General features: G+C 42.6%; 1 protein-coding gene across 9 annotated transcripts in view; it reads left to right on the top strand.

The window, feature by feature from the left end:
- The window catches only part of PSD3 (pleckstrin and Sec7 domain containing 3), a 545,202-nt gene that overhangs the window by 352,932 nt on the left and 166,240 nt on the right, over window positions 1–26,030 (top strand). The window contains exon 1 of one of the 9 annotated variants that reach the window (XM_061177521.1): window positions 18,495–18,873. The exons of the other annotated variants lie outside the window; for them this stretch is intronic. Within the exon in view, the coding sequence (XP_061033504.1) occupies window positions 18,715–18,873 (159 nt within the window). The 5' untranslated portion in view covers window positions 18,495–18,714. Of the gene's footprint in view, window positions 1–18,494; window positions 18,874–26,030 lie in introns of those variants that run through there. 9 annotated transcript variants of the gene reach the window in all.

Below are 26,030 nucleotides of genomic sequence, written 5' to 3'. Positions count from 1 at the left end.
CTTCTCCCTTTCTTTCTTGATGTGTCTGGCTAGTGGTTTATTAATTTTGTTTATCTTCTCAAAGAACCAGCTTTTAGTTTTATTGATCTTTGCTATTGTTTCCTTCATTTCTTTTTCATTTATTTCTGATTTGGTCTTTATGACTTCTTTCCTTCTGCTAACTTTGGGGATTTTTTGCTCTTTTTTCTCTGATTGCTTTAGGTATAAGTTTAGGTTGTTTATGTGATATTTTTCTTGTTTCTTGAGTTAGGACTGTATTGCTATAAACTTCCCTCTTAGAACTGCTTTTGCTGCATCCCATAGGTTTTGGGTCTTCATGTTTTCATTGTCATTTGTTTCTAGGTATTTTTTGATGTCCTCTTTGATTTCTTCAGTGATCTCTTGGTTATTTAGTAGTGTATTGTTTAGCCTCCATGTGTTTGTATTTTTTACAGATTTTTTCCTGAGATTCATATGTAGTCTCATAGCATTGTGGTTGGAAAAGATACTTGATATGATTTCAATTTTCTCTAACTTACCAAGGCTTGATTTGTGACACAAGATATATTCTGTCCTGGAGAATGTTCCATGAGCAGTTGAGAAGAAAGGGTATTCTGTTGTTTTTGGATGGAATGTCTTATAAATATCAATTAAGTCCATCTTGTTTAATGTGTCATTTAAAGCTTGTGTTTCCTTATTTATTTTCATTTTGGATGATCTGTCCATTGGTGAAAGTGGGGTGTTTAAGTCCCCTACTATGATTGTGTTACTGTCGATTTCCCCTTTTATGGCTGTTAGCATTTGCCTATGTATTGTGGTGCTCCTATGTTGGGTGCATAACTATTTACAATTGTTATATCTTCTTCTTGGATTGATCCCTTGATCGTTATGTAGTGTTCTTCTTTGTCTCTTGTAATAGTCTTTATTTTAAAGTCTATTTTGTCTAATATGAGAATTGCTACTCCAGCTCTTTTGATTTCCATTTGCATGGAATATCTTTTTCCATCCCCTCACTTTCAGTCTGTATGTGTCCCTAGGTCTGAAGTGGGTCTCTTTTAGACAGCATGTATATGGGTCTTGTTTTTGTATCTATTCAGCCAGTCTATGTCTTTTGGTGGGAGCATTTCATCCATTTACATTTCAGGTAGTGATCAATATGTATGTTCCTATTACCATTTTCTTAATTGTTTTGGGTTTGTTATTGTGGGTCTTTTCCTCCTCTTGTGTTTCCTGCCTAGAGAAGTTCCTTTAGCATTTGTTGTACAGCTGGTTTGGTGGTGCTGAATTCTCTTAACTTTTGCTTGTCCTTAAAGGTTTTAATTTCTCTGTCGAATCTGGATGAGATCCTTGCTGGGTAGAGTAATCTTGGTTGTAGGTTTTTCCCTTTCATCACTTTAAATATGTCCTGCTACTCCTTTCTGGCTTGCGGAGTTTCTGCTGAAAGATCAGCTGTTTACTTTATGGGGATTCCCTTGTATGTTGTTTGTTGCTTTTCCCTTGCTGCTTTTAATATTTTTTCTTTGTATTTAATTTTTGTCAGTTTGATTAATATGTGTCTCAGCGTGTTTCTCTTTGGGTTTATCCTGTATGGGACTCTCTGTGCTTCCTGGGCTTGATTGACTAGTTCCTTTCCCATGTTAGGGAAGTTTTCAACTATAATCTCTTCAATTATTTTCTCAGTCCCTTTCTTTTTCCTTTCTTCTTCTGGGACCCCTGTAATTCAATTGTTGGTGTGTTTAATGTTGTCCCAGAGGTCTCTGAGACTGTCTTTAATTCTTTTCATTCTTTTTTCTTTATTATGCTCTGTGGTAATTATTTCCACTATTTTATCTTCCAGGCCACTTATCCATTTCTACTGCCTCAGTTATTCTGCTATTGATTCCTTCTAGAGAATTTTTAATTTCATGTACTGTGTTGTTCATCACTGTTTGTTTGCTCTTTAATTTTTGTAGGTCCTTGTTAAACGTGTCTTGTATTTTCTCCATTCTATTTCCAAGATTTTGGATCATCTTTACTATCATTACTCTGAATTCTTTTTCAAGTAGACTGCCTATTTCCTCTTCATTTGTTTGGTCTGGTGCGTTTTAACCTTGCTCCTTCATCTGTTTCATATTCCTCTGTCTTCTCATTTTGCTTAACTTACTGTGTTTGGGGTCTCTGTTTCGCAGGCTGCAGGTTTGTAGTTCCCGTTTTTTTTTGCTGTCTGCCCCCAGTGGGTAAGGTTGGTTCAGTGGGTTGTGTAGGCTTCCTGGTGGAGGGGACTGGTGCCTGTGTTCTGGTGGGTGGGGCTGCTTCTTGTCTTTCTGGTTGGCAGGGCTGCATGTGGTGGTGTGTTTTGGAGTGTCTGTGAAGTTAGTATGATTTTAGGCAGCCTCTCTGCTAATGGATGGGGTTGTGTTCCTGTCTTGCTAGTTGTTTGGCATGGGACATCCAGCACTGGAGCTTTCTGGCCGTTGGGTGGAGTTGGGTCTTAGTGTTGAGACGGAGATCTCTGGGTGAGCTCTTGCCGATTGATAGTACGTGGGGCCGGAGGGGTCTCTGGTGGTCCCGTGTTCTGAACTCGGCTCTCCCACCTTAGAGGCTCAGACCTGACATCAGGCCGGAGCACCCAGAGCCTCTCAGCCCCACAGCTCAGAAGAAAAGGGAGAAAATACGAAAGGAAAAACAATTAAAAAATGAAATAAAATAAAAAAATTTTTTAAGTTATTTAAATAAAAAAATTAAAAAGTAATAAAAGAAAAAAAAGGAAGAGAGCAACCAAACCAAGAAACAAATCCACCAGTGATAACAAGCACTAAAAAGTATACTAAGATAAACATAAAAATCAGAAAGAAGTCAGTCACAGACAGCAAACCCTAAGTCTACGGTTGCTCCGAAATCCATTGCCTCAATTTGTTATGATTCTTTTACTATTCAGGTATTCCACAGCTGCAGGGTACATCAAGTTGATTGTGGGGATTTAATCCACTGCTCCTGAGTCTGCACAGAGAAATTTCCCTTTCTCTTATTTGTTTGCACGCCTCTTGGGGTTCAGCTTTGGTTTTGCCCTGACCTCTGTGTGTAGGTTGCCCTCAGGTTTCTGTTCCCACCCAGACAGGGTTGGGTTAAAGCAGCGGCTGACTGGGGGCTCTGGCTCACTCATGCCAGGGGGAGGGAGGACTACAGTAGTTATAATTGGAATGCAGGGCGAGCCTGCGGTGTCAGTGGCCGGCGTGACATTGCAACATCCTGAGGCACGCCGTGTGTTCTCCCGGGGAAGTTGTCCTTGGATCACGGGACCCTGGCAGTGGCGGGCTGTACAGGCTCCCGGGGTGGTTATGGATAGTGACTTGTGCTTGCACACAGGCTTCTTGGTGGCTGCAGCAGCAGTGTTAGCGGTTCATGCCCGTCTCTGGGGTCCGACCTGATAGCCATGGCTCGCGCCCGTCTCTGGAGCTGGTTTAGATGGTGCTTTCCCTTCTATGGGCAGTCGGAGAAGGAATCCCCTCTCCTCCTGCTCCCAGCAGCAATGGTCTCTTGCCTCTTAGGCAGGTCCAGACTTTTTCCCGGACTCCCTCCCATTTAGCTGTGGCGCACTAGCTCCCTTCAGGCTGTGTTCCCACAGCCAACCCCAGTCCTCTCCCTGGGATCTGACCTCTGAAACCCAAGCCTCAGCTCCCAGCCCCCGCCCACCCCGGCGGGTGAGCAGACAAGCCTCTCGGGCTGGTGAGTGCTGGTCAGCACCGATCCTCTGTGCGGGAATCTCTCTGCTTTGCCCTCTGCACCCCTGTTGCTGAGCTCTCCTCCGTGGCTCCGAAGCTTCCCCCCCCCCCCCCGCCCACCCCCCTTTTTCCACCAGTGAAGGGGCTTCCTAGTGCGTGGAAACTTTTCCTCCTTCACAGCTCCCTCCCAGAGGTTCAGGTCCCATCACTATTCTTTTGTCTCTGTTTGTTCTTTTTTCTTTTGCCCTACCCAGGTACGTGGGGAGTTTCTTGCCTTTTGGGAAGTCTGAGGTCTTCTGCCAGCATTCAGTAGGCGTTCTGTAGGAGTTGTTCCCCATGTAGATGTATTTTTGATGTATTTGTGGGGAGGAAGGTGATCTCCATGTCTTACTCCTCTGCCGTCTTGAAGGTCCCCCCTGTTTTTTGTGTTTAGAAGATATATTATATACAATTTTCTTTTTAAAAAAATTAATTAATTTATGTTTGGCTGCGCTGGGTCTTCGTTGCTGCACGTGGGATTTCTCTAGTTGTGGCGAGCGTGGGTTACTCTTCATTGCAGTGCACAGGCTTCTCATTGTGGTGGCTTTTCTTGTTGAGGAGCAGAGGCTCTAGGCACGTGGGCTTCAGGAGTTGTGGCACCTGGGCTCAGTAGTTGTGGCTTGCAGGCTCTAGAGCGCAGGCTCAGTATTTGTGGTGCACGGGCTTAGTTGCTCCGTGGCATGTGGGGTCTTCCTGGACCAGGGCACGAACCTGTGTCCCCTGCATTGGCAGGTGGATTCTCAAACACTGCACCCCCAGGGAAGCCCAGATATATTATGTTTAATGTTAATATGAGAGCCCAGAAAGATGGTGGTTGATTTCAGGTCCCATTTCTCTAATTCTTGGCCTAGGAAAATGAAGCACATTTGACTCAAGCAAGATTCCATCAAATGCCTTTGCAAGTGAGGAAGCCTCACATTATCACAGTTTTCCAGGAATCTGGTTGTTGATTAACTGCCTGTGGGGAAAATTTTATTCGTAGAAATAAGTAGGAAAAGTTAACCATTTGCCAATGGGCTTAGTAAAGAAAGGAGGGAACTAGAGCAAAATCTATAGCTTGATTTTTGTTTTTTAAGGTCTCCTTACAATTTGTGCGATCTGTAGTACTGGGAAGAACCCTAATGAACTTTGATTTAAATAATGGAAATAATTAAAATACACCACATATCACTTTTTCCCTGTCTTACCGCACAACCATTCTGTATCTCAGTATGCCTATCTAAAAGTTTATGACAAATTTACCTTTCACACTGTTTGAATTCCTTTTATTTTTCTCTTATAATCATATATTGCCCAGTAGTACTGACACTACCTTAAATCTTTACCAGGAATTATAAACATCTCAGCAAACATTTTCTGAGGAAACTGTCCTTCATATAGAGTAACTGACCCAGTGAGTAGAAGATTAGTCAGTTCACTACACACAAAGCTACAATTTTTACCACATACCGTGAATTTGTCACCATGGAAGTAAACTCAACAACCAAATGTTGGGTCTCCTTTCTTAAATGTAAATAGATGTATCAGTCTGAGTGGGCTAAATTGCTATAGCAAATGATCCCAAGTTGCATCGTGGCTCAGACACAATAGAGATGTATTTCTTGCCTATCCAGTTGTCGGAGGCACACATTCCTGGTGAGTAGGTCTCCACAGAAACATAGCAGCCTCTTTGCATTCTGTGCCTTCATCATGCCCAGAGACATCTTAATTGTTCTGTGTCTGGCTTGTAAAAGGAGAAGGAGCATGGAGGGGGCAGTGGTTCTTGAAGGACCTGGACTGCAGGTGGCATAGGTTCCATCACTCACACTCTGTTGGCAGGCGTCTAGCTGCAGATGGGGCTGGGAACAGTCTTTGGATCTTCCCAGCAACAACCCTGTATCATGGAGAAGAAAAGGGATTTTGATTGACAACAGGATATCTCTGCTGTACCAGATAATCTTTTTATCCATTTCCTGAGGAGCCTGTTTGAGTGAGATTTTTTTTTGGAGGGGGGGAGTGGATCTTCAGATGCTCTTAGATGCCTTGGTTTTAATATAGACTTGCTATCTTCATTAATGGTAATTTAAAATTTTAATATTTCTGCATATTTTCTAGAAAGAGGAAGTGCTATTTTTATTGAAACTTATATACTGTTATTGTTCTCACATATAAGAACCAACATAAAACCTTTCAACCCTAATGAAATAGGAAGATTAGTTAGAAATCAGTACATCTACTCCTAATAAAGAAGGCACATGACATGCCATCTGGGATGATACTAACATGATATATTAGGTGTATTAGCTTCCTGTTGCTGCTGTAACAAATTACCATAAATTTAGTGTCTTAAAAAAACACAAATGTGGTAAGCTCTGCTTCTGTTGTTACATGTCCTCTGACTCTGACCTCCTACATCTCTCTAAGAACACTTGTGGTTCCACTGTGCCCACCAAGATAACCCAGGGTAGTCTCCCCACCTCAAAGTCCTTAACGTAATCACACCTTCTAATTCTCTTTTGCCACGTAAGGTAACATATTTACAGAGGAACATAAAAATCTCCTAATCCAGGGATTAGGATGTAGACTTTGGGGACCAATATTTAGTTTAACACTGATAGGTAAATAATGTGCAACTTTTTCTCAGGAAAAAGCAATACAACAATGAAATGAATTTTTGGTTGCTTTTCAGAAGACAGTTTGTTCATCACACTCTGCCATGTAGTCACAAAATGTTGGTTCTGGAAGGAACTATAGAGATTTCTCATTCAACACCCATACTTCATAGATGAGGAATGCAGGTCCCTAAAAAATTGAGACTTGCTGGAGGTTATTCAGACCATCAGAGGCAGAGCTTTGGGACATTCTGGGGATTTTAAGATGAAGGAAGAGAGAAGGTACCTTGTTTCTTTCTTGGAACCCTCCATTTAAGAGGGTTTTTTTTTTTTTTTAATAATGCTAATACTATGAGATGACAAAATGTTCCCAAGTCTGCTGATGGCAAAGAAATGATGTCTTGGTCCATGATGGACCTCAGACCTCAGTAATATAAATAAATGAAAATTCTCTCTTGTTTAAATAGATCATCAAGGAGACAGGCTTCATATTTGAGAGAAAATTTTTTATGACAAGTCTTACTGAATGTCAAGTACTTTTATTGTTGCCTGGAAAGGAGTGGAGAGTAGAAATACTGGAAATTCTCATATCTCATCCTTAGCCCTTTGTTTCCAACTCTTCCTTCTGTACCTGTGCTGAGTACTCAGTACGTGATGAGTCGAAACTGAGATGCTTGTGAGTGTAAAACACACACCAGATTTCAAAGACTTAGTATACAAAAAGGATTTTTATTTATTACAAATTTTATACATGTTGAAATGATAATGTTTTAGATAATGTCGGGTTAACTAAAATATGTTATTAAAGGTTAATTTCACCGGTTTTCTTTTTACTCATTTTAATAAGGTTACTAGAAAAATTTAAATTATATATGCGCCTTTCATTACATTTCTTTTGGACAGTACTGCCCTAAACTTTCCCCCATAACTAGCGATGGTGTGATTTGAGGCTGAGCAGCTCTCCCTTATCCTGGTCAGAATGATTAAAGGTGGTGGAGCCAGATTTCTCAGAGCTAGCTCAATAAAAATTAAATATTTCTCATTTAACCTTATGTTTGTAAACCAGTAGACTCATCATGACTTGGTGAGCGATTGTGATGCTGTATTACTGTAATATATAGTAAAATATATTTATACTGTAATATATAGTAAATATATAGTATTTTATATAACTATATAGTAAAATGTAAATATATAGTAAGATAAATAAATATATAAATATATAGTAAAATAAATATATGCTGTAATATATTGTAAAACCTTGATAATTCTGGGAGAAAGTTACAATTAGGACTTGAATCAAAGAATACTTTAAAAGAAATGCACTTGGTGCTTCCCTGGTGGCGCAGTGGTTGAGAATCTGCCTGCTAATGCAGGGGACACGGGTTCGAGCCCTGGTCTGGGAAGATCCCACATGCCACGGAGCAACTAGGCCCGTGAGCCACAACTACTGAGCCTGCGCATCTGGAGCCTGTGCTCCACAACAAGAGAGGCCACGATAGTGAGAGGCCCACACACCGCGATGAAGAGTGGCCCCCGCTTGCCGCAGCTAGAGGAAGCCCTCGCACAGAAACGAAGACCCAACACAGCCAAAAAAATAAAAATAAATAAATAAATAATAATTAAAGGTGCTAATAATTAAAAAAAGAAATGCACTTCTCTTTGCTTCTAGGAATGTATACAAAGACAAGCTAAGCTCAGGCCCCACAGAGTAATAGTAAGAGCATAGCTTTTAGGAAACTAGTAGAGTCAACATTGATTCAAGTCCTGATTTCAGCTGAATGACTTTAGGCAATTTAGCTAACTTCTCTGAAACCCATCTCTAAAGTGAGATTAACAGTATCTACCTAGTAGGGCTTATCCTAAGGATTACAAGAGTAAGGTAAGTGAGGTAAGTGAGGGCCTGAGTAAAGATCCCTGGGCAGCAAACTCTGAGTTACATATTAACTCATAGGGAGTATGTTGGGGAGTGGTCTCCAGATGGTACCCAGGAGAGGTGGGGTGCACTTTGGAGGAGAGAGGAAAAGAAGCTGGGCTGTGATGCAGTCTCCCCAGAGGCCTCCGCTGCCTCGGCAGAGGTCTGAAGCAGAAAGGTGTCCCTTCAGAGCTGTCCTGCAGTGCGTGAGGGGAACCAGGGAGCCATCCACCCATTCTCGCCAGCAGGTCGTCTCCTGGGGCAGTTCATTCGGGCCAGGTGGCTTTCCTCAGTTCTGGGCAGCTCTCAAAGGGGCTGACAGCTGAGGCTGATGGGTCCTTCCTTCCTGAGGGGCCCTCTGAGCAGCCCAGCACAGTGTCCACCAGGAATGTTCCTTACACTTTCCCTCACAATAGGAAGATATGCTGTTGTGTTGTACAAAGTTACCATAATTAATTTAACCATTTGAAGGGTTTCCCATGCTTTCCTGTTACAAACAATGACAGTTTTTGAACTCATCTCCTGGAGCATATATGTAAGAGTTTTTCTAGAGTATAGTCCTCGGAGAAGAACTGCCAGGTCATAAGGTGACAAATTCTACTTTACAAGATAATGCCAAATTGTTTTCCAGAGCGTTTAGATGGAGGAAGAGCAAAACAGGTGGAATGGGACCCCAGGAAGCTTTAATGGCCCTGTTATATTCTATTTCACATATTGGGGGTGGCGGTTTGAAGGGTGTTTACTTTGTATTATTATTAGTTTAATATGTTGCATGAACATTACTTTTATGTTTTTATGTGTTTTTGTGTGGTTTGTATGTATACAAAATGTGTTTTATGTATTTTATATGTTATTTTGTACATATCAATGATTACTTAGTAAAAATGCCCCCTACAAGAGAATAGACAGAAGTTGCCCATTAGTTCTGTGAAATCCCTCTGGGTCTTCTAAAGTACGTGGAAGGGGACTAATAGTGTGTTTTTAAGGTATTTGATATCTTACCCAGTTGTGTTTCTAACATATTAGAGCAGGAGGCGTGAAAGATGCTGTTGACCTCTTACTTTTTTACCTCACGCTTGCACTTTCCTGTCTGCCAGGCTTATTTGGGGCTGTCAGGTGTCAATGACTGTGTGTCTGCAGCTTCCTCTAAGAGACATTAAGATTTACTTTAGATTGTCAACCCAAGTTGGGATCTCAATCTCACTGTCATACTAGCTCTCATCAGCCCTTGGTTGTTGCTCTTCTTTGTAAGGAGGTTTTTTCCTTCTGCTAGAGATTTTTAGTCTTCTTAGTAGTGGTTTTGTCCCTAGAAAATTTGAGAATTGAAAGCCTAGCTCTGATCCCTTTTGAATGCTATTTGCCTTAGATTCTGTGTTTCCATTTATTGGTTCCTCTTACATAAAAATGTGTATTGGACTGTTTTTAACATCTAATAGTTAGCATCCCCCATAAAAATGCTACTATAAATTTCTAGCACATACTTGGCCAGCGCTGAGGATCCCTTGAATGAGCACTGCTAAGTTGAAAACCATTTCATTTATCAGAATAATTTTAATTTATTATCTAAGTAAGAAAGGAAAGATTTCATCTAGAGAAGGAACCTCACTTTCTAATTAATTTGCATTGTGCAGAATGTTTTCTCCGGAGACTTGGGGAGCACTGTGGTAGTGGGAACAGATGAGCAGACACAGCTGCGTGGAGTGGGGTTGGGGTAGGAGTGATGGATAGATGTTTAAGGCACAGGAAACACGAACGTTTTATTGACGATTATTTATGTTTGGCCACTCAGGCTTAAATAGGAACCAGGATCTTCTTAATCTTTGTTACTGAAGTGAAGCTCTAACTTGAGCTACTTTATTGTTTGTTTCATGAAACTTGGACAGGAGTATTTTCAGATCTCAAAATCACAAGTCTTATAGCATATTGGGATCTAGCTTTACTACCCAATTATCACAAATATGCCACTTACATATCAGATGCTATGCTAAGTGCTTCATCTGTGTTTCCTCTCCACTGTCTCCAATAATGTCATTTCTTATAGCCAGGATTCTTGGCTACAAAATAAATGGAAACTGACCCTGGATAACTGAAGGGTAAAGGAATTTATTGGAAAGTCATCAGGTAGCTCACAAACTGGAGGGGGAGGCTCTTTAAGAATCATAGTAGGAAAATAGATTCCCACCAAGGAAGGTTGACAGCAGAGGAAATGCCAAGTGGCTTCCATGGGAAAGGTGTGGTGAGGACCCTATAGCTGCCACCACTCCTGCAACAGGGATGCTCTGACCCTGTGTCTGTGTCACTCCCTTGGCAGCATCAAGTGGCTGGCTTAGGTCACATGGCCTTCGCTGCTAACTTACAGGGACTATTTGTCCCCACTCCAGCACACAGTGGGAGTTTCCCCTAAAGTAGGAAGTTCTTGGTGAGTAGCGTGAAATCAACAAATGTCCATTGAGTCATGTTTCCCCCATTTTTCATTGAGATTTAGAAAATTTAAGTAACTTACCCAAAGTCATACATTCAGTCAATGACAAAGCCAAGATGTAAACACAGGTCTGTTTGGCTCAGAACCATTGCACTTTTCTGCCACCTTAAGTGCTATTAACCTTGGTGAAGCCACCGTTACAGTCTTGGCCACATTGAAATTTGGATGAGGCAGAGAGTATTAAGTAGAAATCTATTGGTTTTGTTTGTTTAGTTTTTTTTTTTTTTTTTTTGACTAGGTCAGAACCCGTGGAGACACAGAGTACCTCATAGTGGCACATTACTGTTTTACATTTGCTTGTGTGATTATTTGATTATTTTCAGTGAATGGTTCTTTAGTTGATGTCTATCTCAGTGTAAGCTCAGTGGGAGCAGGAATCTGTCTGGTTTTATTTAATATTCTGTTCTTAGTGCCTGACATGACAAACGAGGGAAATCATAGTGGTGAACAGAATTAAACAGGTGTTTTGTCTTTTGCACTACAGAGCTTATAGTTACTCTTACGTAACACCAAGTGGTGACCATTTTTGGTGAAATTATAAATATGATTTGAAATTATTAAGTACAGATAGAAACTGATAAGTGACCCAGACTACCAAGTGAACTAATCAAAGAAATGGGAAATGAAAATTTGTGGGTTTAGAGGACTTTCTGATAAATGAAAGTGAGGCAGCAAAAACTGGTGCTCTCTCTGTACAAATCATCTTTTTTTGGAAAAAATGCAAGTACAGTCATGTACTGTAATTGGCATCGTTTCTTGCTTAGGGAATAATTTGTCTTTGGCGTGAAGCTCCACGAGGGCAGCGATATCTGACCGTTTTATTTCCTTCTGGACAGTGTGCCTGGCATGACTTAGGCACTTAGGGGATATTTGTTGAATTGACACTAAATGAGATTATTATGGGCGGGTTTATTGGATTGGCTTCTGGAACAGAATATTTTCTCAGCACTTACCATCCCATCTGTAATTACTGGTTTACTCACTGGTGTTAGTTCACAACCTGGCCCCATATGAGGAGGGCAATGAGAGACCGAAGAAAGAGGCAGTCACTCCGGACTGGTAGGTGGCAGGTTTAATACGCAAGGGAATTTACGAGGCTTGTCTTGGGCGTCTGAGACACAGCGGATCCCTGCACCTGCCCCCAGGGTCTTAAAGTTTATAAGCAGCCTTAACTGGGTTCCAGTCGGGTAGGCCATCCAGATGGTCCCAACACCACCTTACTGTCTCAAGGCCGCGTCCTTGGGCAGCTCCTAGCACAGGGAAGGCAAGCGGAACGCACATTCTGAGGGCGGGGGCTGGGTGAGGAGCCTCCAGGTGCCCAGGTCCGGCTCCAGGGTCAACCGGTGGACGTGTCCTCTTGATGACCTCCTCCAACAGCTAGAAGAACAGCTCTGGGAGCTCTGAAATGATACCACTTCTGTATCTGCATTTTGTATGTACTTTGGGATAGAATGAAGAGGACCTTCTTCCGGCACAGAAGAAGGTTTTAGTGTCTTAGTGGTACATGAGAGGTTTTCTGCCCCTCCAGAAGGTCTAGTGACTTCAAGACAAAGTTCTGTGTTGCTTTTCCATGTGATGGTTTGAAAAGGTCTGAGCTGAATGTGGCAGTGTCAGTTACACAGAATTATGTCTCATGAACACAAAGATGCAGTTTTCCTTCTGTGTTTCTGGGCTTCTAAATAGCAAGTCTAATATATGACTCTTGTCTAAATGTCTTACATGACTGGATTTGGTTTATGAGGGATAAATAATGTTTGTTTCAAGTTTGGAACTATTTCATGCTTACAGGGTGGTTTCTCCCCCCGCTTCCCCCTCCCCCCAGCAAGAATGTTATTTAATTTTAAATGTAAGAAGGTTCTATTTAAAGATTTTTTTCCCATCCTGTTCCTTTGTGTGTTTAAGGAACAGATGGAACTAAAGCCTGCGAATATACAGGCGAGGCTGAGGGCCGATGGAGGGAAGCAGCGCATCCTCGTGGGTTGAACCAGTCAAAGGCAACTTTGACCTTCAACTGCCAATTACCAAAGACAGTGATTGTTCATTAAAATTGGGCTTAGTTTACATTGCAGATAATGACTTATGAATGAAGGAAATCTTTAGCCCCATGGCTAGCCAAAACTTTTCACTTTTGTGTCCACCTGAGATGGGTAAAGATAAGCCTTATCAGACCTTTATGAAAAGGATTAGTGGACAAAGGGAATGGGTTGTGAAACTAGCTCCTCAGGCTGGGATGATAAGGGACCAGAGAGCAGGTCCAGTATGTATTCTGAGAGAAGCTGTATGAGTTCTGTTTTGGGAAGTAGTCTGTGAGGTGTCTAATCCATTAAGGTGGTAGATTGGTGACACGTGGCAACAGGGTTCTGGCTCAGACTCTTATCACAGAACAGAGGTAGGGGAGCCTGCATGAGGTGTCATGTGGCTGGACCACCTGGGGATTAGGATCTAGTCCTGCCATGTGGAGCGCTAGATGGCTGCCACCCTCTGCTGGGGTTCAAAATTGGTCCTCAGATTAGAAAAGGATCAGCTGGGAAAGCCTGGAAGAAGACAGGAAAAAAGCAGGGAGTTACTTTTTATCTAATTTATCTCTTTTTATTATTTAAAACCATTTGTTGTTTGTATGTACTCTCAATGACTGTGGTAAAGTAGATATTGTTCTCTGGAAGGTTGACTAATTTTGTGATCATGTTGCTATATGGAAAGGAATAGTACCCAGAGAATGGAACGATACCTACCTCACTCCTGCCATGTTAGGGGCAGGAAGCTTCCACACATTTTTCTGGCCCCCCAGACTGTTCCTAAGCTGTTGGCAGAGTTGATTTTTCAAACCTCCTCTCTGCAGTTATTACATGAGTGGCTGGCCTCCATTCACTTCTGGAGTCAGTCTCCTCATATTGGATTTCAAGGTAACCATTTTAAGCCTTAATGCAGTGTGAAAAGATATGTGGTTGTGGAATGTTTAGCTTCAAGAAGCAAATAGCACAGGAGAAAAACAGCTTCTATTGGAAATTAGGAAACCTGGATGCAAGTCTCAGTTCTGTCACTTAGTTATGAGGCCCTGGACAAGCCACTTCATGTTTCTTGGGTCTCAGGAATCTTCATCTATAAAATGAAGAGACTGAAGGTGATTATTTCTAAGGTTCCTTCCAGCTCTCCCAATGAGATTAAGTGCAAATGAACGGCCTAGAAAAGAAATCGTTTATTAGCACCTTTGTGACAGTAGCACCAGCCTCTTGAAGATGGGCCATGTGACTGACTCCCAGGTCATATTCGCTCACTTTACTCTGTTCCATACAAGCCAGTGTGACCTAAAGAACTTAGGAGAGCCATGAGATCCTTTTACGGCCATCATTCTGTTTTGAAAATAAACTGAAGCTGGTTTCCTCTTGCATCTCACGCCTCTCTTCCCTCCCCTACTGTTTTAATTGTACCTCTGGACAGTTGATATTTAGAATTCATTACCGCTTTGGCTTCTCTCCAGAGTGCTTAACTCCGTCTTCAGCCTTTTCTGCTAATGGTTCCACAGTGGGTTTTTTGGTTTTTTTTTAACATCTTTTTTGGAGTATAATTGCTTTACAATGGTGTGTTAGTTTCTGCTGTATAACAAAGTGAATCAGCTATACATATACATATATCCCCATATCCCCTCCCTCTTGCATCTCCCTCCCACCCTCCCTATCCCACCCCTCTAGGTGGTCACGAAACACTAAGCTGATCTCCCTGTGCTATGCGGCTGCTTCCCACTAGCTATCTATTTTACATTTGATAGTGTATATAAGTCCATGCCACTCTCTCACTTCGTCCCAGCTTTATAAAGAGGAAGGACGCACCTACCTAGAAGCCACTGTCGTCCTCCCAACTATCTCACTGGAGTTCTGCAAGTCTTTAGTTCATGGGTATCCAGAAGGTACTCACCATTGTAATTGTGGCAGAATTTCCTGCTGACCCCGCCTCCCACCCCCAACTGTGTGCCAGCTGCATGTTAGGGCCTTACGGTATTGGTGCTGTACGTATCCCTGGCACCTGGTAGGCACACGTGAGCAATGTATTAGATGGGGTTCAGTTCTCTGGGACTCTGCCTTTTGAGAGATTTAGAGAGTTTTTCTTTTGACCATTAACTGGGACACTTTTTAGAAACTTGTTAGGGCTTGTGTACCAAATAGTATCTTCAGTAAGAGAAAGCATCAGAAAGTGAAGTATGGATTCCCAGCCTTCCAGTTAATTTGCGTAATTAAATTTCTCCTACAATTTCTATTTGATATGGAAGTCACCTTTATTTTCTGCTAAAGCTTTTATGAAAAGTTATTTTGTACCTTAAACAGCTGCTGCTCTCCAGGAGGCCTGCCTCTATTTTATAGCAAGCAGGCTCCTCTGCACAGGCTGGCTGATGTCTAAAAACGGTCAAGCCTTCTCAGAGCAGGGCGGGGCAGGACGGGGCCATCATTAAATATTGAATCTAGTTGTGAACCCCATATGTACCTAACACCACAACTGTGGGTGATGTAAATGTAAGGGGAGGAAAATTAGACATATTCAGAAAACAATTGGAAAACCATATTGTTTAAATGTTATTTAAGGTGTGCTACATTACAGGCATATTCACTGCATCCTTATTTATGGAGCAAAGGACTGCAAACTACATGTCCAGTAATAAGACCCTGATACATCTGTATGCTGGAATACTGTGTAGCGATGAATCAGAGTGAGGTAGATTTATGTGTGCTAAAGTAGAATGATCTTGATGGTAAGGAAAAACAAGAAACAGAAAGAATATATATCATGCTTTCATTTATAGCCCATAAGAAGAAAAAGGATACATACACACACTCACACATACACACAGTGTCCATGGATAGACTGTCTGGAAGGATGCATAGGAATCTGGCAATATTGCTTGTTTCTGGGCAAAGGGACTGGGAAACTAGTGTGGGAAGGAAACTTAAAATTCACTGCATGCTCTATTTTACCTTTAGGAAAGAAGTTCATTTTGCATTAACTGTAGTCATTTTTCAGAAAAAAAATTATGCTGAATTTTCTTAAAAAGAAAATGACATGAAATACAATAGAGAAGGGAAACTTCCTGTATATTTAAGGAGTTTATTTGACAAGTAGTCATTGAGTTCCTGCTCTCTGCAGATGCTGTTTAGGCTGTGCGACGCGGAGGACTTCAGACAGCCAGGGATGCCCTGCAGACAGGAGATGGCAGTCATGATGGAGAGTGACTGGGGTAGGGGGAGGGGCTGTTTTAGGAGGGTGGCCAGAGCAGGTCCCTTGGAAAAGGTAACATTTCAGCTGAACCCTGAATGGTGAAAGCCAGGATCAGGGTACAGCAAGAGAGTGCCCGGCGGGAGGACACCAGCGGGGACCATTCAGGAGAGCCTCGGCAAGCGGGCAAGCATGTGTTGCGCGTGCAGGTTGAGTGAGAGCTGCAGTCCTAGGGAATGAAGACACAGGCCTGACTGAAGGGGACGGTGGTGCTGGGAAGAAGTGGGACTGAGTTCAGGTTGGTAGGGTTGGGTCAGAGCACCCAGGGGTCCTGAGTGCTAGGGGTCCCCGCCAGCTTCCTCACGTGCCCCCTGTGTTGTTCATCCTGACCCTGTGGAGGCATGGCTCTGTGCTCTTCACTCTGTCCCGATATGAGAGTGCTGGGAACAGTATGAGGAAACTGCGTGGTTTGTGGTGTGGCTCAAAGTGAGGATTTGAATGCGGCTCTGCCGTCACCTCCCGAACTGACTTCTGCTGCCTATGAAGAGGGGGTTCTACAATCCCCACTCACCTCGACCCCCTCACAAAGTTGTCAAGTTGAGAACCCAAATGAGATAACCTGTGCTACTGCTGTAAAGTATAAGGTGTTAAACAGGTGAAAGCTGTTATTAGGAATGACATTACAGGAGGAATAATACCAGCTGGGCAGTCTTTGGATAAAGACAACGTATTTGGGTAAAGATAGGCTATTTCTGCTAAATGTCCCAGAAATCAGGTTGTATATCAGATTCCATTTCTGTACATGGCAGCACATGATATTCATTCTTTTTATGTAAGCTTTTTGGTAGGGAAAAGGAAATTAAGTTCATCAGGAGGTGTGTTCTAACTCCTCATTATTCTGCCTGGCAAATACCCAAACGATGTGCTGCTTTTACAGCATGTTCCCTGTTTCTGACACGTTGAAGCAGGGTCTCGTGTCTTCCACTAGTACTTTTTGAATTTTTATCTTGGCTCTGCTGCTAGTTCCTTCATGGGTTCTACCTCAGGCTTATTTGTATTAAATGGAGATACTGGCCTATAGAATCACCATATGCTTAAGTTAGAATTATGCATGTTCTAAACGAGCGACTTTATCATCATTTTTTATGTCTTTGGAACATGCTTTGTAAAATATAAAGTCACTGAAGAATTTTTTTAATTTAAAAGGTTCAGTAGCTTCAGATTACCTGGGAAGAGAGGAAAGTTTACCTTAAAGTAGCCAAAAATGATGTCATAGACTCTAAACTCTGCATTCTTAAAGGAGAGGAGATCTCCAGGATCATCCAGAAGCGATTATCTATTATCATTTTAGACCAGGCTCTACCAAAGTTCTCTAATGTCTTTGTTTCGCTCATAGCAGAGTTGAAGCATCACAGGCTTCAAGGGTAGGAGATGGGAAGTGGAGAGGCCAGAGGAGGTAGGAGGGAGCCCCCGACGTGGGGTGCAGCCCAGCCCAAGTCCAAGCATCACCTGCCAGGCTCACTGTCAGCAGAGGAGACAGCCCACGTTCCTGAATATGCTCAGGAGCTGTGCCTTGTACTGTACGAAGTTTATAATCCTGAGTCATCAAGGAAAAGATCAGATTTGAGGAGTGGGGTCGGTTGAGGCAGCACTGTCTTCCGGATTGGCATTTTACAAACTATTTTAAAATTGTATTTATATTAACACTAAGCCCTCCTTTATCTGGAGGCTTCTGTGACTGACCCCCTGTACCCCCGGGATTCCAGACAAGTGAGGTATTGCAATCCTGAGTATTATACTCAGAACTTCACATGTCAGGAACTGAAATTCTCGGGTCTTCTGTTAGCTTCCAATGTGTGATTCTCACTCAGGGCGCTGCATGCATTCTTGTGCCGACAGAGCATTTCTAGCTCTTGGAAGAGCTTCTTGCTCCTTCTTGGTCAGAGTTGGCTTTCTGTGTCTCACTCTAAGCCGTATTTAAAGCTAACATGTGCTAACCGATTGATTTTTTTTTTTTTTTTTTTTTTTTAAGTTTTCAGTATGAGAGGGAGGTGACATACCATCTTTATTCTGGATTTCTCATACGGGCTGACCACATTCCTGGTTAAACGTCTGGCTGTAGTAGTCTGAGGCTGTAAGAAACATTTAGTTCTTCAGAAGGCAATGCAATTTGAATTACTGTTAAACGATGTGTGGCCTGGAACAGGAAGGGGAGAGGAAAATAAATGCTCATTGGGATGGCTTTGTGGCTGTCATCCTTTTCCTTGCTTGGAATTGACTGAGCCTTTTGATGCCCATCGTATTTTTTTTTTCTTTTTGAAAATGTATCTCTGTTCCCACCCCACGTAGTGCCTAACAGATTACTTGAGACTTTTATTTGTGGTCTATTTTGTTGTTGACATTACTGAGCTTGCTGCACAATCACAAGAGAAATAGTGTTGCTATTTGGAATGTTAATGAATTGCTTGCCTGGCCAATTGCCATTTGTTCCAGTGTGTGAATATGGGGTGTGTGTGTGTGTGTGTGTGTGTGTGTGTAACAGAGAGACGAGTAGCAGGGCTGGGGTTGCTTTTTTTCCTGTTCGCAGCCAGTGACGTGAGCTGTGCCTGGAACAATCAGACTCTCTGCGAGCAGGGTAGTTGAAGACGCTGGAGGAAGCAGCCTGGTGTTTCCTGGGCTAAGGCGATCTCGGAGCTCTGAGCTGCTCAGGCGCGGCCCGGCAGAGCTCCTCCAGCATTAGAGCCTTGCAGCGGCTGGAAAGTGCCTTTGTATTTCTCCAAGCCCCTTCCCCAGTCAGCCTGCGAAATGATTGGCGTGAACAGTGTTCAGAGTGCCAGCAAGGTGCGGGTGAGGACCTCAGGCTCTGTGAAATATTCCCGGGAGGATTCCATCCGGCGGCAGTCACACCGGTCAAAGTCTATGAAAATTTCCAACTCCTCAGAGTTTTCTGCCAAGGAGACCAAGGTAAAGAGATACCACGTTCAAGCGTATTGACAGTTGTATGTTAGGATAATGAAATTTGGTACAGTCTTTGCCAGCGTCTAATGTGCAGTGACAAACTGAGAAAGTACGGTGCATAAAATGGCTCTAAGATAATCAGGTGAGAGGGGTGGTATCTGAACTCCAGATATTAAGATTGTGGCGTGGGTCAGTTTGCTAAAGAGCCAGTTTGTGGAAGACAAGGGTGAAGCAGGGCTCAAAATGAAATGATAGTGGAGAAGTGTTGGTTGGCACATTGATCGTGTTTTAGTCTCAGAAAGGTTGCCTTGACAAATGACTTGTCAGTGCAGTGTATTTTTAGAACATCAGGAATACAGAGACAGTGTGTGTGATTTTATCGTTCAGATAGGTCCTCTTGCCTTCCCTTCCCTGCTTTCCCCCTAATACGTGGAGGGCAGACCTGGTCCTATTACACTACATCCTTAGCTCGTTCAGAGCCTCAGGTGTATGTAATTGGGAAGAATTTCTTCTTTCATGTTCCTTACACATATGTATGCTGATGCTGTGCTGCCATTATTCACTTGTCTTTTTGTGGCTGTCTGTAAGATAACATCATCTCTGCTCATATGAGATGTGAAGGGGGTGATTACGTAGTGAAATGGGCATTTACTACATGCGGTATATTCTTGAGATTCTTCCCACCACCATCTGTGTGAGCAGGGTACTCAGAAACACTCCCACTCCACAGGTTTAAAAATGGAATAATGGAATCATGGGATCACAGAACTCTGGGGCTGGAGATGTAGATGATTATGCTGGAGACTCGGAGGTTTGATGTGTGCAGGGGAAGCTTCAGGAGCAGAGCTCAGTGTCACCCGATCTCCTCACAGGTCCCTCCCAGCCGCCGTCTGTGACATTTACCTATTGAAAGACTTTGGTAATAACTGGGTGCCCTCGAAATATGGTGGGGGTAGAGGGAGGGGGCAGAATACCTCATGTGACTTTAAGAAACATGTTGGCTTCTTACCCACTCCCTTAGGCTGTAACACAGTGGGATCTAACCCCATCAGTCATTAGCAGATTTTCTAGCTAGAATGTCTTCAGATGTAACTCCTTCCTCCTTGTATTTTTTTTTAAAGCTGTAGCTTTAGGAAGAAACATGTGTCTTCACCGTCCTGTTAATGTGACCTGCCTGGGGATGTATTGGTTTCTACTGGAACTGTTAGGAGACTTTCTGTGGTGTGATGACTACTGTTTCCTGCTGAGATAGACCTGGATGGCTTATTATATTGTTAAGTAGCTAAGTGTATGGAGCAGGTATGTGATTCTTAACATGGCTCTGATTAGCTTCTATTAAGAGTGCTAGGAAGCATGTTTAGGTTTTGTTTTAATATGGATTGTACCCACAGTATCAGACCATCATCATCTACCACCAATCCCGATGATAATTTAAGCATTGTAATATTAGTCTATTTGCCCAGAATTATGGTTGTGTACTGTAATGTAGGAGTCTAGCATACATGCCAAATGGAAGGCCGCTCTACTATCTTCTCCATTTGTCACACAGTACAGGTTCTCCTGTTTGATTTGATTCTATGCAAGAGAAAGCCAAGCATTTTTGGGGGGAGGGGGAGTATTACAAACATAGCAAGGAGAGAACAGCATAAAAGACCTCTGGTAGAATTGTAGGCAGTAGGCCATCACATGGTACTTTGGAGATTATAGTCAAATTTGTTTAAATTATATTTTTTGAGGCATAGGAAGTTCTGGAGGGTGCATTCACCCACTATCTCACAAGAGATATTTTTATAGCATTATGTAGTCTTTTAAAATTGAGCACCAGAAGTAGCTAACAGAAAATCATTAGAATGGGAAATTAGATAGATTAAACTTAATCTTTCACTAACCATTTTTGTTCCCTAAATGAAGTAAACTGAATAACACTATAGGCTTATACTCTAAATGTACTGAACCAAACTATATTATAGACGTGTATAAATACATATCAACATGAATTCCTGTCCACAGTGTACACGTTTTACTCCAGGGGTTAATAATCAGAATTCTCATTCACCTTACTTTTTTAGCACTTAAAATCAAATCAGTGCTTCTTCCTGCTAATCATGTAAATAACACGTTTTCATTATCTCACTCTTCATCCAAAATGCAAGATATCTAATCTAATGATTAGAAGAGATACCATCACCACTCCCTGAAAAAAAGCCAGTAGGTTACCATTAACTTGGGGTATGCTCCTGGGACTTACTTTTGTGTCTCTGGAACTCTGGCGTTTTCTAGAATAGGTGCAGTCATTGTGGTCCCTTGTCAAGGAGCTGGAGCTATGTAACACGTTTTGTATCCCTTGAAAGCTTTAGAAGAACATGTACGCGTTTTGTGGAGAACGCATGCTTTATTTAAATGTCTTAGTGAAGTCTGACTTTGATGTGGCTCTTTATCCGCTAAGGGCCTGCTGGTGGAACGGTGCCCGTGAGCTCCTGGCCGTGAGGGGGCAGCCCAGCTGGTCGCTCTGCTTCTGACCCAAGGAGCATTTGGGGTCGGTGTCTAAAGACAGGTGCTCCTGAGTCAGGCGTGCGCCGTGGAAGAAGATGCCGATTAAGCCTCGGTTCTGCCACACGTTTCCACATCCCCCCTGGAAATATAACTTATTTCAGTACTGCGCAGTTTTCAACTTGAGTAAGCCAACTATCGGTTTAAAACATAAACCTGTAAAAGCTCATGTTGACAATATCGCTTTCTCCTTCCCTGTCTCTTGCCAACTACACTATGCATTATAGATGAGGGGGTCTCAACGGGATGCTTTTATATTGTGGTTGTAGGTCAGTGTGACGCGCATGGTTGACTCCTGAGGCATTTTTTGAGAAATAGTATGAGGCTAGAGATTAAACCAAGAGTTCTTTGGTTGGTTATCATCTGGATTCAAGCGAACTGTTTCAAGCTATTCAGTAGTACAGCAAAGAAATCAACTTCTCCAACAGTGAGATTGCAGAGCAAAACCCCTGGCACTTTGGGTGGTGCCGACTGAAAACGAGGGCCTTTTGCTCTGTGCTGTGGCAGCATCCCTGTGGCGGGCCGGGGGTTTGCTCACTAGTCAGCAGTGTGCACCTAGACAAGTCACTTCTCCTCCCTGACACTCACCCATAAAGAGCAGGGGTTGATGAAATGATACCCTAGTTCTGAGCAATGTTAATTTTAGAAACCTTGTGGGGATTGGTGATGGTTATTCCTCTGTATGAGGAACCTAAAGACTGAGCTAGATTCAGGGAAGGTGAGTTTACATATATTTTGAATAAACCTCTTCCTGTGCTTGGAGTTAACCATAAACACATGAAAGGAAAGTGGAAGGGCCTAATTCATCGCTTTGCAAAACTCGCTGCAGCGGTGTGAAAGACACCATCAACTCTGTCCTCTCCCTTCTGCAGAGGCTTTGCTGTAGTATTGTTAGGTAAATGTTAATCATTTCTCCCTCTGGGAACCAAATCTATACATGAAGGAACCCGGAAGAAATCATTACCGAGCCCCTTTGCGACCTGAAGTTTTTCTTGAGAGGTTTGTGGATTGTTGTCATTCTTCACCAGATCTCTTTTTGTTCTTTAAACTAAGGCTTAGAGCCTGGGAAGGAGATTCTGGTTCAATGGGTAATTTATGTCTGCCTATTCAAAATATGTATTTCTCATATAATATGGAGAAAATCCTTAGCCATAATTTGGAAAATTTCCTGCAAATGTCTTTTTATATTTTTTTATTCTTAAATTGAAGTAGAACATCTTTTAACCTTGTAGATTCATCCTTCAGTTGGATCCTTGCAGAAGGACAGTAGCTCTAAACTATTAGAGCCCGAATATGAAGAACATCTCCCATTACTAGTTATGACCCTGGCACATGAGAGAGTCTGAGAGGAGGTGTCTTTCACAATGTAAATCTGGTTGTGCAAAGGTAAAAACAATTTTATCTCCAGACTCTCTTTTTCTTACATCGGCTCTACTGTCTTCACGCTGGAATCACTTCTTGTGATCCAAGAAGTTACGCTTTTCCCTCAGGTGGGATTCTGACAAACTAATACATTTTGATATTTTAATGTGGTCTTTACCCAGAGGAGGCCTTAAGATACCTGGCCCTTCTGGAAGGTAATGCTGCAGACTACGTAATTATCAATAGTTGTTTAACCCTTTTCAGACTTGACTCAGCCTTGCCCCCAAATAGAAGCTTTCACCACCATTAGTTTTATTTTAAGTTCTAAAGCTAGCACAGTGATACTGGTTTTTGTTGTTGGGTCTGTGTTTTTGGATTTTCCTCCAGCCCCTAACTCCCCCTCCCCACACCACAAGTTGTTTCTGAATTTTTCAGATCCTGCCAGTACTTTCATGTAAATTAGTACGTTTTTAAAGGATGGTTATTTAGGATATTCAGCAAACTATGCTCGTGATGGGGTGACACTTGTTGACCCTTGAATGTAATTAAAAGCAGATCTTCACTATCCTCCTATTTACCCATTTTCATTTGATTAGGGTGCCCGTGGTTTTGTACTTGGTTTGAGTGTCGTTAGAATAATCCCAGTGTCACACTGCATCCAGCTCTGCTGCACTCATGCCTTTCTATTTGAACACGTTCTTCCAGGGATGATGTACTAGGCAGGTGTTTCAGAGCTTCCAGGCAGTATTTGAACATTGTAAAGAAGATGCTTGTCCGTGCCATCATTCCTGGCAAGCTAGTATATTAGCCTTGTCAGAATCAAGGGAAGGGAAGAAGAGAAATCTGTGAAATAGTGTTAAGATGGGAGTTACGGGAGGAAAAAAAAAAAAAACAACTTGCATTTTAAGATAGTCTTTGTTGAAGATGCAAAGAGGTTAGTAGCATGGTGATAACCTGAAGTTAACCATCAGGAGCTCTTGTGTGGGAACATGCATGGCGACCAGATGTCCTGCATTTCCCAGGGCGATGCCTTCCTTTATTGAAACCTGTTGTTAGATTATGCTTGGTTGCCTGGTTTAGATTTCAGGGGTTGCATTCCACTTAAGGACTAACGGGAAAATTTTGGAGAATGTTTTTTATTTACTCATGCATAGTGATACAGAAACCATGAGCAGCCGGGCAAAGTAGCTCCTCCTCAGTAATTTATTATGGGGTTTCTCTTCTATCTTTGGCTTTTAATTAAGATTTTTGAGCATTATCTTATCTTCCAAGCAGTACACTCTTTGAAAAGATCTGGTCTACCACGTTCTGATGGTACAACATTTTGGTTTACACACAGATCATCTGATTTCAGTGGGATTTGTTTTTCTACGTAGATTACTCGGAATGCTTCATGTCAGAATTTTTAGGAAAGTACTGGGTGAGGCCCTCTTCCTAGCCTGGCTCATCCCCTGACATGACACTGGTTGCAGCCTGCAGTGAAGTGTAGGAACGTGAGGTACCCAAGGCAGCTGGAGACATCAGTATACTTGTAATCGCTCTATTCAGATCTGGCAAGCCAAGTTTCTGTTTGACTCCAGTAAATCAGGCGAGAGTATGCAGCTCTCCCAGGCCCAATCGCTGGTCTCCTCCTTGTACCCAGGTGCGGTTTAGTGGCGTCAGCCTCAGGTCCACAGCTGAGAAGCTGACGGGGGTCTGGAGGGGCTGACAGGGGGCAAGGGAGCTCCTCCAGACCCTGCATCCACAGCAGCCATGACAAGGGCGTCGCTTCCTACTGAGCTTTTTATTAGAGCTGTCTCCTGAGACTTCGCAACATAACTAAGCCAGAAGGTTTGAGGTCTAGTTAACTAGCTAGACCTAATAGTCAGACAGACAAGGAAAGCGCTTTGAGCGAAGAAGGTCTTTCCTGTCACTTAGAGGCACTGACAAAGTACCGGCTTTGTTCTGATTTATGACAGTTCTCTTCCTCAGAACACTTTTTGAAAAGCAGTTAAAATAGAAAGCCTCTCCAGAATGCTTTTATTATGATTGGGCAGTGTTTTGAGGGGGTTTTTGTATGCCTCATCAGCCCCCTGCTGTGATCTCTGAGATCATGATTAAATGGTATTTATACGCTGCAAAAGCATAACTCTTAAAATTAAAATTTAAGATAACAAATGTGCTTTTATCCCTATGCCTACATAACCCCACTAAAATGACAGTAGAACTCATAGATCTTCAAGGACACAGAGAACAAGACAGATTCCCTGAAGATGTCAGCAAAATTCAAAAGATGGAAAGCACGTAGACTTGTTAACCGCAGAGAGCTGAAACTCAGGTGCCAGCAGACCTGGAAACCCCATAGAACAGAGGAAAGGCGTAGGAATCAGAGTCACTGGCTACCTCTGAGGACAGCGGATCAAAACAGAACAATCCCTTTAAGTCCTTTAAAATTGGTAACTGGACCCTCTAGATGCCTTCCCTGCCTTGCAGAGCCTAGTGACCACATCCCCCATCTTCTGCAGCTCCTCTCAGAGACTTTGGACTTAAGAAATCAGGCTCAGTTGAGGCCAGCAGTGGGATTCCCACATTGAAAATAGGCAGGTTAAGTGAAAAGTACACACATTTCACAAGGGGCAGTCTCTTCCTTCTCTTCTCACCCATATTACTTGAAGTTACTGGAAGAAGAGAAGGCATGGTGTCCAGTACACAGAAATCTAATAGCAGAGAGTCAGAGGGGAACCCCAGGATGATAGTAAAGGGGAAGCCCCAGAACAGCAGCTCTGCAAGAGATAGAAACCGACCAGTTTGTTTGTTTGTTTGTTTGTTTATTATTTTGGTTGCTTTGGGTCTTAGTTGTGGCGTGCGGGCTCTCTGTTGGCAGCGCACAGGCTTCTCTAGTTGCAGCGTGCAGGCTCCAGAGCACACGGGCTCAGTAGCTGTGGTGTGCAGGAGAAACTGACCAGTTCAGATTGGAGTGGGAGAATAGAGGGTTCCAAGGATACTTCCAGCAGTGTCACTGAGAGAATACGTGAAGTGTGGGACCATATGGAGAGGAGATTCCCCGTGTGGTGATGAATTAGAGATAGGCTCTTAGAAAATGAAGTCAACAACAACAAAATGAGGTCATGATTAACATCGGGAAAAACAAAAAGTTCACAAAGAAGCGACTGTGGCCTACTGCACACATAGCTCAGCAGTGAATTACATCTGCCTAGTCATAACAAGGTAGGTACTGAAAATTGATGTACCTCTAAATTGTGATTGTGATA

Source organism: Eubalaena glacialis, chromosome 20 (assembly GCF_028564815.1).
Source record: "Eubalaena glacialis isolate mEubGla1 chromosome 20, mEubGla1.1.hap2.+ XY, whole genome shotgun sequence".
Lineage (NCBI taxonomy): Eukaryota > Metazoa > Chordata > Mammalia > Artiodactyla > Balaenidae > Eubalaena > Eubalaena glacialis.
Note: the sequence above shows the minus strand (reverse complement) of the source record. Positions and strands in the feature narration are given on the sequence as shown.